Here is a 16,833-nt window from a genome sequence, read left to right as displayed (position 1 = left end):
TGAAGGAGTTCCCAGAGATGCTTAGCACTTGTTGGCCCTTTTGCCTTCACTCTGCGGTCCAGCTCACCCCAAACCATCTCGATTGGGTTCAGGTCCGGTGACTGTGGAGGCCAGGTCATCTGGTGCAGCACCCCATCACTCTCCTTCATGGTCAAATAGCCCTTACTTTCAAAGTTTTCCCAATTTTTCGGCTTACTGACTGACCTTCATTTCTTAAAGTAATGATGGCCACTCGTTTTTCTTTCTTGCCATAATACAAATTCTTACAGTCTATTCAGTAGGACTATCAGCTGTGTATCCACCTGATGTCTCCTCAACGCAACTGATGGTCCCAACCCCATTTATAAGGCAAGAAATCCCACTTATTAAACCTGACAGGGCACACCTGTGAAGTGAAAACCATTTCAGGGGACTACCTCTTGAAGCTCATCAAGAGAATGCCAAGAGTGTGCAAAGCAGTAATCAAAGCAAAAGGTGGCTACTTTGAAGAACCTAGAATATGACATATTTTCAGTTGTTTCACACTTGTTTGTTATGTATATAATTCCACATGTGTTAATTCATAGTTTTGATGCCTTCAGTGTGAATCTGCAATTTTCATAGTCATGAAAATAAAGAAAACTGAATGAGAAGGTGTGTCCAAACTTTTGGTCTGTACTGTATAGGTGCATTGCTGGTCCCAGGAATCTTGTCAAATACTGAGTGGTGGAAGGCAATGGACCAATTTAAAGATCTGGGAAGTTCCTGTTTCCTGTCCGGAAGGGGGAGGATCTCTCGCAGGTGCTGTCATGGGCTCATGGAAAACCGATATTACCGGTAAGAGTAATTGAAGTATTTTCAATTCTTATCTCAAATGAGATAATGGGAGGTATGTCTTTTATGGAGCAGCTCCAGTTCCTGTATCTGTCTCTGTAAAGGTTATCACTGTGGCTTCCCTTTGTTCTTTAAGATGGAAACTTAGAGAAATAAGGTGGCCCCGGAGAGCAGCTTTATGTGCAGCTTTATGTGCTTCCCAGACCAGACCCGGAGACATGGAAGCACTCTTGTTTTAAAGGAAGTATTCTTCCAGGTGCTTCTGTATTACTTGTACATGTTCTGGATTGCATAGCAGAGTCTTATCCAGCCTCGAAGTAAAGTGAGGCTTAGGAAGGTACACGGGGATGTCAATCGTGGAGGGACAAACAAATAGTCTAACCTCTGGTAGGATGTATGGGCTACCGAATAGAATGTGCAGTCTTTAGCTGTTGGGTGTAGTGCTCTCCAGACATCAACAAAGCCTGCATTTGCAGCATTATCCTTTGTGTGCCCAATGTCCCCTTAAAGGGAACCTGTCATGTGGATATTTGATTATAATCTAACTAATTATATACAATCATTATCTACTAAAAAGTACCTTAGATGTATTCACTTACTGGTGTGACAGATGGTTACCTCATAATATACACACAAAGATGCCGCATGCTAATGAGCTGATTGGAGTCCGGCGTATATTTAATTCAGAGCTATAGCCACTCCCCTGCCCACCTACTGCTGGTTCATATGGAAACAAACTGTCATTCAGCAGCAGGTGGGCGGAGAGAGTCAGGAGCTCATGAATATTCATGACTCATCATTATCAGCTGGAGCTTTTCTATACAAGATGTTGGCAGATTGACTGGGTCAATTAAAGAAAGTGACCCAGCATTGTGCTAAGAGAATCAGTCACTTATTTATGTTGCCCTTAGTTAGGACACCATAAAACTGGTGACAGGTTCCCTTTAACTCCTTAAGGACCAGGCCATTTTTCACCTTAAGGACCAGACTGATTTTTGCAAATCTGACGTGTCACTTTGGGGTGATAACTTTTTAAAACGCTTTTACTTACCCAAGCCATTCTGAGATTGTTTTCTCGTCACATATTTTAGTTCATGACAGTGGTAAATTTTAATCCAAATATTTCATTTTTATTTATAAAAAAAATACCAAATTTACTCAAAATTTTGAAAAATTCCCAACTTTCCAAATTTATATTTCTCTGCTTTTAAAACAGATAGTGATACCTCCTAAAATTATTGCTTTACATTCCCCATATGTCTACTTCATGTTTGGATTATTTTGTGAATGCCATTTTATTTTTTGGGGACGTTAGAAGGCTTATAAGTTTAAAAGCAAAACCCACTTTTTTAGGACCAGTTTAGGTCAGAAGTCACTTTCTGAGGCTTACATAATACAAAACCACCCAAAAATGACCCCATTCTAGAAACGACACCCCTCAAGGTATTAAAAACTAATTTTACAAACGTTGTTAACCCTTTAGGTGTTCCACAAGAATTAATTGAAAATGGATATGAAATTTCAGAATTTCACTTTTTTGGGCAGATTTTCTATTTTAATAATTTTTTTCCGCTAACAAAGCCAGGATTAAAGGGGGTTTCTCCTCTCGGACAATGGGGACATATCGCTAGGATATTCCCCCACCGCTGGGACCCACACCTATATCGAGAACGGAGCCCCTAAAGTGAAGGAGAGCGCACTGCGCATGCGCAGCCGCTCTCCATTCATTTCTATGGGGGCCGCCAAAAATAGCCGAGCGCTGGCTCGACTATTGCCGTCTGCATCATAGAAATGAATGGGAGCATGGGCCGCGCACGCGCGGCTTGCTCCCATTCACTTCTATGGGAGAGGTGAGGATTAGCGCTTGGTGGTGGATGGACCCTGGGAAATCTGGGGTCCTCCAGCCACAGCTCTCCCCGCTCCGTTCTCGATATAGGTGTGGGTCCCAGCGGTGGGACCCGCACCTATCAGACAATGGGGGCATATCCTAGCGATATGCCCCCATTGCCTAAGATGGGAATACCCCTTTAATAGCCAACTAAACTCAATATTTATTGCCCTGATTCTGTAGTTTACAGAAACACCCCATATGTGGTTAAAAACTGCTGTATGGCCACACGGCAGGGCGTAGAAAGAAAGGAACGCCATATGGTTTTTGGAGGGCAGATTTCACTGGTATAATTTTAACTTGCCATGTCACATTTGAAGACCCCCTGATGCACTCCTAGAGTACAAACTACAAAAAAGTTACCCCATTTTGGAAACTACAGGATAAAGTGGCAGTTTTGTTGGTACTATTTAAGGGTACAGATGATGGCTTTTTGGTTGCTCTATATTACTCTTTTTGTGAGGCAAGGTGACCAAAAAAATAGCTGTTTTGCTACTGTTTTCATTTTTTGTTATTTACAACGTTCATCTGTCAGGTTAGATCATGAGCTATTTTTATAGAGCAGGTTGTTACGGACGCGACAATACAAAATATGATTACTTTTTTTGGTTGGTTGTTTCAGTTTTACATAAAGCATTTTTGAAAAAAAATATATTTTTGTGTCTTCATATTCTGAAAGCCATAGTTTTTTTTGTTTGTTTTTTTCGGCGAATGTCTTATGTAGGGGCAAATTTTTTTCAGTATGGGATGACGGTTTGATTGGTACAATTTTGGGGTGCATATGACTTTGATCGCTTGCTATTACACTTTTTGTGATGTAAGATGACAAAATGGCTTTTTAAGACGGTCTTATATTTAAATTTTTTTACGATGTTCACCTGAGGGGTTAAATCAGGTGATCTTTTTATAGACAAGGTAGTTACGGACGCGGCGATACCTAATATGTATACTTTTTTTTATTTATTTTAGTTTTATACACGAATATCATTTTTTAAATAAAAAATAAAATCATGTTTTATTGTCACCATAGTCTGAGAGCCATAGTTTTTTATCTTATTTTTTTATGGTGTTCACCTGAGGGGTTAGGTCATGTGGTATTTTTATAGAGCAGGTTTTTACGGACGCAGCGATACCTAATATGTATACTTTTTTTTTCTTCTTTTTTTTTTACATTTAACACAATAAAAGCATTTTTTTAAACAAAAAAAAATCTTATTTTAGTGTCTCCATAGTCTGAGAGCCACAGTCTTTTTATTTTTTGGGCGATTGTCCTATGTAGGGGCTAATTTTTTTTTTGCTTGGTGTTGCACTTTTAGTGATCAGACGGGGTGGATCATGTGATATATTTATAGAACCAGTCGTTACGGACGTGGTGATACCTAATATGTGTGGCTTTATTTTTATTTTTTTATTATTATTTTACTTGAAACTTATTTTTTTTATTTAAAACACTTAACTTTTTTAAACTTTTTTAAACTTTTTTTTTACTTTATTTCTGTTCCACTCTGGGACTTAAACTTTTGGGGGTCTGATCCCCTCTGCAATGCATTACAATACATCTGTATTGTAATCCATTGCCTGTTCGTGTACTACAGTGAGTCTTGATCACCTCGGCACCCGTAGAAGGCAGGTCCCGATGCCGTGCAGGGCATTGGGCAGCCTCTGCACGGCATCGGGCTGTCTTGTCACGCATTGGGTCCCCGCCACAGCAGCGCGGGGACTGAATGCGCTGCTTTACCCGCGGCAAACCACTTCTATGCCGCAGTCAGCGTGGACTGCTGGACCCCTGCAGTGATCGGGCGCGCTTTCTGGCAATGCATCCCCCGCCGTACATGCACGGCATTCTGCGTTAAGGGGTTAAAGGGTTTTTCCGAGATTTTGATACTGATGACCAATCGTCTGGTCCCCTAGAGGATAGGTCATAGTATCAAAACCCCAGAAAACCCCTTTAAGTTTGTGGGTGTAATGTGAAAATTTTTTAAATTAAAGGGGTATGAATACTTTATACTTTTTCAAGGCACTGTAGTTATCTTGTTTTGTTTTTTGGGCAAGTTGGCTCTATTTTGATTTTATATTATACATTTTATATCCAATACTTATGTTTGCTATTGTGGGATGTTTATAGAAGGCACAAACATGGTATAGTTTCCTCTACCTCAATTTAAAAAAAAAAGTTATATGATAGTATGTGGGAGAAGAGCTACCTCCTCCTATGGATGATATGGCAATTTATAGATGAAACAGCTGCAATTTCATTTTAAAATCAGATTATTCCCAAAGCTGAGTACATACTGCCAAAGCATCACATGTGAACACCACTATTCTCATGAGAATATTCCTAGAAAATGAATATGGCGATTACTGTAGGTGTTGATTATGGATTTATTAACAAAAATGCCCAACTTTTCAACTATTGTCAATTGTGAAGCTAAGTGAGGAATGTTTGAAATCAAGGTTTAAAAATATTGTTAAAAAGTAAAAAAACAAAAACTGTGTGTAATAAAATAAAACAAATCTCCCACCAGTGACCTAGTGGTCCTCACTGTGGCCAGTGATTGGCTGCTGATCCTGTGCCTACAGCACATGAGCCCACCCAGGATGTTAACAAAGGTGGGCAGGAACCACTGGAACAGTGGGTAATTTAAGAGGCGATTTCTGTGTGGGTGTTTTTGTTGTATTAAATTACATTTGCATTGAACTATCCTAAAAGATTTACAAAAGCAGTTTGTCATTAATGTTTTTATCACACCCACATATAGCATAATCAAACTTTTACCAACATTTTTTGTATTTATACCATGCGTATACGTTTACCACCATAATACATGTATTTGTCAAACTGCTCTTTACTGTTAAAATATTTGTTAAATTTATAAAAAAAAAATAACCGTTTTCTTGTCAAAAGTTAAAGGGATTGTCCAGCATTTTCCAAGTGAAAGCCTATCCTCAGCATAGGCCATCACTAAAGGGTGTGTTAGACACCCCCATCTGGCAGACTGTTGTCGGGAGGGAAGCGTTCCTTCCTGGCAATCGCCTGCTAGCTAGTGGAGGAGACCGTTGCTATTACTTGCAGCGATCTTATCCACAACATGGGGAGGAGTGATCATTGCTCATCCCCATGCTGTACAGTGGTTTGCCGGCGGCAGATCGTAATTAGACAACACGGCAACTTGATTGCTAACGAATGTTTATATGAACACTCATTATCGATCATCAGGCAGAAAATCTGCCCATTTAATACACCCTTAACTGATCAGCAGGTCTCCAAAAATCAGCTCCAGAACTACACAGCCCTGCCCACTCTCTCCATGCAGGTTTATAGAGTTCTCTCAATTTTGTGCTTTTTTTTCCAGCTGTGACAGCAGAAGAGGTATCCCATGCAATGACAGAAGGGGAAGAAATCACAGCTGCTCCAACAAAGATCTCAAGCACAGAAAATGGTTCACCAGGACCTACACCAGAACATACTTGTGGAGAGGTGACTGCTGAGTCTGAAAGCGACTTACTAAACTTCAGCATGGAAGAAACAAAGTGAGTATTGTACTTGGGAAAGACCCTGGAGAGGGTTGAAAAGTTACCATGGGTGAATAAATGTCACTTTTGTTTCACCATTACTTACTTGGAGTGCCGCAGAATTTATTTGGATGTCTTGGAACCTGGGGTCAAAGTTATGTACGTTGGCACACAACACTTTGGATCATTTTTAGCTTTTGAGTGCTATACGGTATATACCATATTTTTCGCCCTATAAGATGCACCGGCCCATAAGACGCACCTAGGTTTTTGAGGAGGAAAAAAGGAAAAAAAAATATTTTGAACCAAAAGCTGTGCTTTTAGTGGGTTTTGAACTAATGGTGGTCTGTGGATGACACGATTATGGGGGATCTGTGGATGACGCACTGTTATGGGGGTCTGTGGAAGACACACTGTTATGGGGGTATCTGTGGATGGCACTGTTATGGGGGTATCTGTGGATGGCACTGTTATGGGGGTATCTTATAGGGGCTTATGTGGATTGCACGGTTTAGGGGCTTATGTGGATTGCACTGTTATGGGGGCTTATGTGGATTGCACTGTTATGGGGGCTTATGTGGATTGCACTGTTATGGGGGCTTATGTGGATGACACTGTTATGGGGGCTTATGTGGGTGACACTGTTATGGGGGCTTATGTGGATGACACTGTTATGGGGCCATCTGGGGATGACACTGTTATGGGGCCATCTGGGGATAGCACGGCACTGTTATGGGGCCATCTGGGGATGGCACGGCACTGTTATGGGGCCATCTGGGGATGGCACGGCACTGCTATGGGGCCATCTGGGGATGGCACGGCACTGCTATGGGGCCATCTGGGAATGGCACGGCACTGCTAGGGGGCCATCTGGGAATGGCACGGCACTGCTATGGGGCCATCTGGGAATGGCACGGCACTGCTATGGGGGCATCTGGGAATGGCACGGCACTGCTATGGGGGCATCTGGGAATGGCACGGCACTGCTATGGGGGCATCTGGGAATGGCACGACACTTCTATGGGGGGGATCTGTGGATGACACATAGCATCTTATGCTATGTGTCATCCACAGATCCCCACCCTTCCCCCATAAGTGTCCCTGTGTAGTGAATGACCCCCAATACAGGGGGTGGGGGGCGGCATCTTGTTTTGTAATTGCAGCGGGCCCGGTGTAGTCACTGTATTCTACTAAACCGGGCCCCGCTCACTGTAGTAATCATATAGGCAATGTTAATTCATCTCCAATCCAGGCTGTAGTACAGTACTTACTACTAACTTCCATAGCAGGCAGGAGGCCAGGTGAGCGGGCGGGAGGTGGCAGCGTAACTCACTACGTCACGCGCCTGCACCGCCTGCTTCATTCAGCGATGTATCAGTGTAAAATTGCAGCATTCGCCCAATAAGATGCAGTGCTATTTTCCCCCCACTTTTGTGCGTCTTATAGGGCAAAAAATATGTATATATATATATATATATATATATATATATATATATATATATATATATATATTTATATTTATATTTATTATTTATTTTTAATACTTTTTTGGGTTATGTAGAATGTAAAATCTCGGCTCTAGAACAACACATTCAGATGTGCATGGCTGTATATCACACAACATGCAGCATATGTCAGATATGGCAAATTGTCAAGTATTTACATGGCTGGCAAAACCAGTGTACCTGTGAGCATGGCTCAATGCTGTGCCATCCTAGTTTGTGGTTTGTGCTCCGTTTATTTGCACATTCATTGCTACCATGTTTCAATTAGGGTACATTCACATAACTGTATTTTCTTTCTGACCCTGCTCCAAATTGTTTGTGAATCGGAAACAGACCCGTTAATTTCAATGGGGCTCCAAAAGATGCTGACCACCGTATGTCCGTTCCGCAGCCTTGTGAAACAAATAGAACATGTCCTATTTTTGTCTGTTTGGGGACAAAAATAGGCATTTCTTACATAAGGCAGGACGTGCTGATCCACAGAATACGGAACGCACACAGCCGGTATCTGTGTTTTGCGGACATGAAAACTGATACAGTCATGTGAATGTAGCCATAGTCGACACATGGGTTGATCATGTGGTTCTGTTCACATCCACTAATTCGATGGCCTTTAGTTTGTCCTCCCTCCTCATTCTATGAATAAGCGATGTGCACGCAAAACGGTGTTGTGTATATTTTAACTATGTAGTATTACAATTTAGGTTTTTCCTCATAGATGGGCGCTGGATTGAGATGCAGGCTCTATTTCTGTTGACTACAGTTTAAAAGGGGTTGTCTAAACCGGGGGAAAAAGTATTCACTCTTCAATTATGTAACTCCAAAAGGTGGAGGCATAATTAAGTCTTGAAAGAGTTAGGTTACTTTCACACTGGCGTTTTGGCTTTCCGTTTGTGAGATCCGTTCAGGGCTCTCACAAGCGGTCCAAAACTGATCAGTTTTGCCCTAATGACTCCTGAATGGAAAGGGATCCGCTCAGAAGGCATCAGTTTGCCTCCAATCCGTCTCCATTCCGCTATGGAGGCGGACACCAAAACGCTGCTTGCATTGTTTTGGTGTCCGTCTGACAAAACGGAGCCAAAATGTAAGTCAATGGGGAAGAATCCGTTTTCTATGACACAATCTGGCACAATAGAAAACAGATCTGTCCTCCATTGACTTTCAATGGTGTTCAAGACTTGGCTATGTTAAAGATAATACAAACGAATCCGTTCTGAACGGATGCAGACGGTTGTATTAACTGAACAGATCCATCTGTGCAGATCCATAAAGGATCCGCACCAAATGCGAGTCTGAAAGTAGCCTTAGACTGAAATACAAGTGTCTTATACAGTAAAAGTGTACCGATTTTTATTTTATTTTTTTCATAAAAAGCGTTTCAATATTTCCTATCAGGAGAATGACGCATCTATCTCGGGTTCCACGATCCTACAGTTAATATAATACTTTTACCATTTATCTGTAAATGTTCCCAAAAGGCCAAATATTTTTTTAAAAATATATCAAAACTTGACCAACAAATTTTTCACCTCACTGTAACATAAACCTGCACGCTTGACATCTGCTGTAACATGCTTGTTAGGGGGCCACGAAATACTTGATTGTAGACCGATGTTTATTGCCAGATATAGCTTTTATGTGTGAATTGTGAAGTTCTACTCAGCAGAGGGACTTGAAAGAGCCTGTCCACTCAACTGACATGGTGAGAGAACTTGTGATCATGATATCCTTACCCGACTGGATTGCACCAACATTTATTTCTGCTTTTACGGAATTCTGCAACCTACTTCCATGGAAATACAGAGATTGGAGGAACTAAGGGCTGGTTTGCTTCATCCCACTTACAACTTTCTAGAAAGGAAATGGGAAAAGGCTTTCTGGCCTCCCTAGATTTCCGTATAGTGTTATTTTGTAGGATTATTACTGTAGGATTCACCAGAAACATGGTGTGGAGAAATAAGTTTTAATCAGCATGTGTATTTCCAGACTCTGATATGCTGAGAGATTAGAAGCAGCAGGGTTGGCTTCAGTGCCTCTGACCCGCCATGTGGGTGATGGAATCTGTTAAGAATCTGTGCACTGTCCTCGCACAGAGGGAGTTTCTACCATTAGGATACATTGTGCAACTTTATATTGGTAAACGTATCCCTTCCATTGTGTCTCTCAGCAGTGGAGGATGCTTATAAAAAATCTATTCTTTTGTATTGCATCCTTCTCTCTTGCTGTTCACTGAAACTGAATGTATATGAAGAGAGAAAACTGGAATTCAGGGTAACCTTCAATGTACGATATTTAGCCTGTTTTTTATCTGATAGTTTTCATTATGGTATTTGGAGATTTGAAGTAAATGATGTTTCACTTTATGATTAACCTTGTAATTTGCTAAATTATAAGGAATATTCAGAATCCTTTTTCATGCTTCCTTCTGACTAGTATACTATACATTTTTTTTTCTAGCAAAATACGTGAACAACTAGGCATGAAACCACTTCCTAGAGACAAGTTCTCACCATTTTCTTCACCAGTGGAGCCCTATGGAAACAGAAAGAGAAAGGTATTATGCTGTACCAGATGTTACCACCATTCGATTTAAAGGGAGTCCGTCACCAACCTGACCGGTTTCAAACCGATTACAAAGACATGACACAGATGGTACCTTTTGTTTTGTTTTTCAGATTATCCAAATCACCCAAAAAGTAGTTTTTATGATATGCTAATGAGCTGTCGCAAAGTGCCCATGGGCAGAGATTTTGCTGAAAGTGCCCAAGTTCCCCTGTTTCACTTGTGCCTAACTCCCCTTTGTGACATCATATTTCCCTATAGGCCGTTCGAGCATCACTGCCGGGCCCGGGCATGCGCAGTGTTCTGCCCACTGTGAGCAGAGGCACAGAGATATGCAGTGTGCAAGCGCTGATTTTGCGCCAGCTACTGTAGCATAAACACAATAGCTGACGTGAAATCGACGCCTGCACACTGCATATCTCTGTGCCTCTGCCCATAATGGTCAGAACACTGCGCATGCCCGGGCCCGGCAGCGATGCTCGAACAGCCTATAGAAAAATATTATGTCACAGCAGGGAAATGGGCACAAGTGAGGCAGGGGAACTTTCAGAAAACTCTCCGCCCCTGGGCACTTGTGACGGCTCATTAGCATATCATAAAAACAACTTTGTGAGCGATTTGGATGATCTGAAAAAGTAAACAAAGGTACCATCTGTGTCATGTCTTTGTGTCCCACTGTACTATGTGATCGGTTTAAAACCGGTCAGGTTGGTGACAGACTCCCTTTAAACTCCTCCTCATTGCAGTCCTGCCGTGATGGGACCACCCTGATGATTAGTGAAGTTGATCAGTGATGATGATCAGTGAAGGTTCTAGCTGTGGGGCTGTGGACATGCGCCAGATATATCTGCCATTGCTACCGCTTGCTATAATTGGGCATATTAGAGCTGACACTCTGCTGCAAAGAGAACTCCAATTCCAGCCATGCAACCTCTTAGATTCGGCAGTCAAAAGCGATTGCAACTTCTAAGTGGTTAGAGAAAGAAAGGGGGACTCACTTTTGATATCCTATTGGGACCATGGTTATGGAGTGGCAGGGTGCTGATGGGTTTGGTATGGCAGTTGCGAACCATACATTGGCCCCTGATCTGCCATGTGCACGAGGTATGCCACGCAAGTCTATTAAGCCTAATGGGCAGCTTGTCAGTACTAGGTTATGGTAACATCATCGTATAGCACCTGCGTCGCTTCTGAAGTCCTCTAGGGAGGCTCTTCCCCGTCACTGGCTCCCCCCCCCCCCCCCCCAACACCGGATGTTTTCATCCGTGCACAGGGAGAAGAAGCGGGTGACGCTTGGAAGGCTCGTCCCCGTATCCATTTTGTCTTTATTTGGCCGATTTATGTCAGGATATGTTTTTTTATTTTTTTTGACAGATGTAAATGGTTTTATTTTTGTGTCCTTTTGGATAACAGAGTGTTGACTAAAATGTTTTTTTTTTTTATATATATATTGCAAGTTTATGGCAACAGGATGCTACATAGGCAGCGTTCATATCTGTGTTCTTATGTCCATTGTTCTGCTCCATTATAGCCCACCGAGTTTCTATCCTTTGCCATGGCATTTTTTCCAGACAAAATAGTCCATCATACTGTACTACTTTTTCTCACATTTTTGACTGAATCTGAGAAATGGACGTCAAGCTTGGATGTGAACTCTCCCTAAGGAAGATGAAGATGAAATATAAGAAAATGATGACATTTCAAAAGGAGAGAAAAAAAAAAACATTTTGGGAGGCCACTGTAACAGGGTCATCTGTTAAGTGGACAAATCAATAGTTTATATATATAGACATATATGCTACTGTTAGGCCATTTTCACACAGTCAGTGTTTGATCAGTGATGTTCATCAGTGATTGTGAGCCAAAACCAGGTGTGTCTCCAAAACATAGAACAGGTACAATAGTTCCATTTTGCCGTATCTCTTTGTAGCCTTCACTCCTGGTTTTGGCTCACAATCCCTGATTGAAATCACTGATCAAATACTGACTATGTATAAGTGGCCTTATTTATTCATTTAACGCATTCATTATCCATATCCACAACACGAAATGCCACGAGGGGTACTCCAGTACTCACTGCATCCATGACCTCTGACTGTAAGGGGGAATTCTGCTTCCACTCTCGCCTTTACATTACCCTAACAACCAAGAAGGGAACTGACCCCTAAACACGTCTGCACATCCACACACAGCGCTGCCACCATCCATCAGTACGGCCGACGGAACTCCCTGGTTACAGACACAAAACACTCACATGAACATACTGCGTTCAGGCATATGCAGGAAAACCTCTGTCACACTGGGCTTCAGTGGGAACACAGCAAAGCAGAACTTAGAAGGTGTGGGTATGTTTAGACCAGCAAGGAATTACTGATTAGATTTAAAAGTTTACCAGCCCAAACAAGGTGTATCTCTAGATCTGACCATGTGTGGTTTACGATATGCAGTTTTTATTGAAAAAGTAAAACACATTGTACGACATTGACACATACTGTATAAGTCAGCCTCCAAAAGCATGTATAATAAAATAAATTTGTGCCCCTTTTTAAATATAAATACAATGTTGTGTCCTCTTATTGTTTCCAAGGAGTACACATTAATCACAATGTATCCAGGGCGTACATACATCATAATAAAATCCAATCATTAAACCAAACACCTTCCCCCCCCCCCCCCCCTCAAGCATTTCAAACCTGTGAGACGACCGAGCCCTACAAAAGCAGCATCTCTTCGGTGTTGTAGCACTTTCCACTGCGAAACACTAGTGCACAGCCATGCTGCCCAGCGTTCCCACTATACCAGGCCAACCTACCGCAGTCGCAGTCCCCCAGTCCCAGAAATTTGGTCTCTTATGCAGTCCGCAGCGAGGGCCCCTGACACTAGACCCGGAGCACTTAACATCCCTGCCAAATAGATAGAAACTTATTGGGACACTTCCTTTTCAAGTATATTCCCCTTTCATACCTTAGGATGGTGTTCATTCTATTAATGTATTCCCGAGGGGTGGGCGGGTCCTGATCGGTCCAGTGTTTAGCTATTACTATTCGGGCCTGGAACAGCATTCTCTGTATACATATAGATAAGTTAGTATCCCCCTCATCAACATTCCCAGAAGACAAAACCTAGGGTCTCCACGAACATCCACTTGGGTAACATCTCTGATAATCCTGGCAATATCCGTCCAGTATGTATTTAACTTAGAGCAATCCTAGAACATATGTACCAGAGAGGCATTCTCAGCCCTGCAGCGAGGGCAACAGGAGTCAGGGCGAAGACCAATTTTATAGAGGAAAGCAGGGGTCCTATAGACCCTATGTAGTAGATACAGCTGAGACAAGTGTTGCGCTTCATTAAGAGTCAGGCTGGGTATTAAGGCTAAGGAATCATTCCATTGCTGTTGGGAGATAGCACCCAGATCTCTTTCCCATTTATCTTTAACCGGAAGGGATCCTCTAGGAGTAACCCCCCCCCCCCATGCAATTGGCGATATAGTAATGAAATCACCCCTTTTGTGCTCCCAGGTCTCAATAATTGTTGCATTAAGAATGGGGTAGATGAAACTAATCCACTTCCTGAAAATTGTGCCTGATACGCATGTCTCAAATGTAAATACTGGTAAAATGCCGTGTTTGGGAGGTTAAATTCCTCCTTCAAACAGGCAAAGGTCTTCAAGATGCCTCCGTCCTGTATGTGCTGTAGGCAGTGAACACCCCTCTTTTCCCATGGGGAGAAACCCTCCAATTGGAACATTTCGGGCAGGTGTGGATTTCGCCACAAGGGGGTATACCCATGAAATCCTCTGAGACCAAGTACAGCCTTAAATTTTGACCAGACTTTGTGAATTAGAGATAGCGTAGGAGTATCTCCAACTCCCTGTATCTTTCCAATTTCCACCTTATGAAAGGGGACATCATGTCCCGATAAGAAAGATATTATATTATCCTTGCCGACGGTCCGGCGCCCATAACCTGTCCCCAGCCTTTCAAGTGCTGCAACTGCGCAGCCATAAAATAGTGCCATGGGCTCGGAACAGCAAGTCCTCCCTCATCCTTGCTTTTCTGGAGAGTTTCTAATCTGATCCTAGGCATCTTTTTTTTCCAAATAAGGGAGCGAAAGAGACCCTGAATTTTGTATCACACTCTCTGGGTAATCCAAAGAGGGGAGTTGTGGAGAACATACAACAGTTGAGGAATCAGGATCATTTTAATCAAATTGCAGCGTCCCACTACAGACATAGGAAGTTTAGACCAGGTCAGCACCTTTTCCGCAAATTTACCGATCAGGGGGTCTATATTGACCTTAACGTAATCTGTGACCCTTAGCGTGATCGTCACCCCTAGATATTTAAAGCTGTCCACTATCTGCAGCGGGATCTGTGACCTATCCAACTGAGGGGGGGGAGGATCAAGTGGCAGAATCACCGACTTGCTCTAATTAATACGCAGACCCGACCACTCGCCGAATGCCGTAACATGGCTCATCACCGGTTGGAGGGAACGCTCTACGTCTCCTACATAAAGGAGCATGTCATCGGCGTATAATGATAGCCGCTCCTCATGGGAGTCTAGCGGAATCCCTGACCATGCCGACGACGCGCGCAATGCACACGCCAATGGCTCAATAGCCACTGCGAACAAGAGCGGGGATAATGGACACCTCTGTTTAGTTCCACGGTGCAGAGAAAACTGTGTACTGAGCGCCCCGTTAATCCGCAATCTGGCCACCGGTGATCGGTAAAGGAGTTGTACCCAGGACGTAAATCCCGGCCCAAACCCCATAGCTCTCATAGTTTCCCAAAGAGAATCCCACTCGACGCTATCAAATGCCTTGGCAGCGTCGAGGGAGACCACAGCCCTGCCCCCCCCCCCCCCCCCCCCCGCACCAGCCGGCCTTTGAAGATTAAGAAAAAGTCTTCTCAAATTAATAGATGTACTTTTATCCGGCATAAATCCGGTCTGGTCTTCGTGAATTATAGTGGTAATAACTTTATTTAAACGATTGGCTAACACCTTTGTAAGTATTTTAACATCTACCGGAAGGAGGGATATAGGGCGATAAGATTCGGGCAATGTCAAGTCCTTTCCTGGCTTAGGGAGGACCACTATAACAGCCTCCCTCATGGATGCTGGTAGGAGGCCGGACTGCAAGGCATCGTTAAATGTTACTAACAGGTGAGGAAGGAGATCCTCATGATATCTTTCATAAAATTCGCCTGGCAATCCATCTAGACCCGGCGCTTTTTCATTGGGAAAAGAACCGAGGGCCACCCTAAGTTCCTCCAACTGTATGGGTTCGTCCAAGTACGAGAGGGATTCCAACGATAGTTTACGTAACGGTAAATTGGCAAGGGATGTCCTAATTTCCCCGGGACCCACAGTGAGTTTTGATGTGTATAATTCCTTATAAAAGCTCTGAAAAGTAGAAAGAATTTCAGGATCTTCAGATGAGAGAGCCCCACTCGCAGTTCTAATTAGGGATCGACCGATTATCGGTTTGGCCGATATTATCGGCCGATATTGAGGATTTTGAACGTTATCGGTATCGGCATCTATTTTGCCGATATACCGATAACGTATTGGGAACACAGAACGCGCTGCTGTCAGCGCTCTCTGTGTTCCCTCCGCAGCACAGGGGAGAAGGAAGCAGTGTCTCCTCCCCCTGTGATGCTGCTGCCGCTGCCGCCAATGACAGGACGGAAGATAAGAGGAGGGGAGGGGCTGTGGCCGCTGCGCCACCAATGAAGATGAGTCTTTCATTAATTCAAATACAGGAGGCGGGAGCTGCAGAATCCCATAGCCGGCTCCCGACCTCTATGAACGGCAGCTGCGGTCCGCGGTAGTTAACCTCTTAGGTGCCGCGGATCGCAGCTATCGCTCATAGAGGTCGGGAGCCGGCTATGTGATTCTGCAGCCAGCTCCCGCCTCCTGTATGTGAAAGAGAGGTATCTTCATTGGTGGCGCAGTGCGCCCCCCCCCCCCTCAAGCAGTGCGCCCCCCACCCCAATAGTAAAAACATTGGTGGCGCAGTGCGCCCCCCCTCAAGCCCCCTAGTATTAGTCATTGGTGGCGCAGTGCGCCCCCCACCCCCATCCCAATAGTAAAAACATTGGTGGCGCAGTGCGCCACCCCCCCCCCCCCAGTTCTAATCATTGGTGGCAGTGGCCACAGGATCCCCTCTCCCCTGCTCCTCCAATCGGAGCCCCAGCAGTGTAAGCCTGGGGCTCCGATCGGTTACCATGGCAGCCAGAACGCTATTAAAGCCCTGGCTGCCATAGTCAGCTCCATGCTGCTGTGTGCACAGAGCAGCAGGGACAGTGTGATCTCCTATTCACCCTGATAGAGCTCTATAAATTATCGGCTATCGGCCTGAAAGTTGACAAATTATCGGTATCGGCCCTAAAAAATCAATATCGGTCGATCCCTAGTTCTAATGACTGATATCCTAGACGACCCAGACTGCGCGCGGACCATCCTAGCCAGTAAGCTCCCTGCACTTTCCCCCGCTTCAAAATATTTCTGCTGTAAAAAGAACCTTTTATTATTTGCAATTTGA

General features: G+C 43.6%; 1 protein-coding gene across 2 annotated transcripts in view; it reads left to right on the top strand.

Moving 5' to 3' along the window:
- CFAP410 (cilia and flagella associated protein 410) overlaps positions 1-16,833 on the top strand; it is a 136,753-nt gene that overhangs the window by 105,521 nt on the left and 14,399 nt on the right. For both annotated transcript variants that reach the window (XM_040440944.1, XM_040440943.1), the window contains 2 exons: positions 6,055-6,232; positions 10,177-10,273. In XM_040440944.1, coding sequence (XP_040296878.1) covers positions 6,055-6,232; positions 10,177-10,273 — 275 coding nt within the window. The remainder of the gene's footprint in view (positions 1-6,054; positions 6,233-10,176; positions 10,274-16,833) is intronic.

The sequence above is a fragment of the Bufo bufo genome, chromosome 7, assembly GCF_905171765.1.
Source record: "Bufo bufo chromosome 7, aBufBuf1.1, whole genome shotgun sequence".
In the NCBI taxonomy this organism is placed as follows: domain Eukaryota; kingdom Metazoa; phylum Chordata; class Amphibia; order Anura; family Bufonidae; genus Bufo; species Bufo bufo.
Note: the sequence above shows the minus strand (reverse complement) of the source record. Positions and strands in the feature narration are given on the sequence as shown.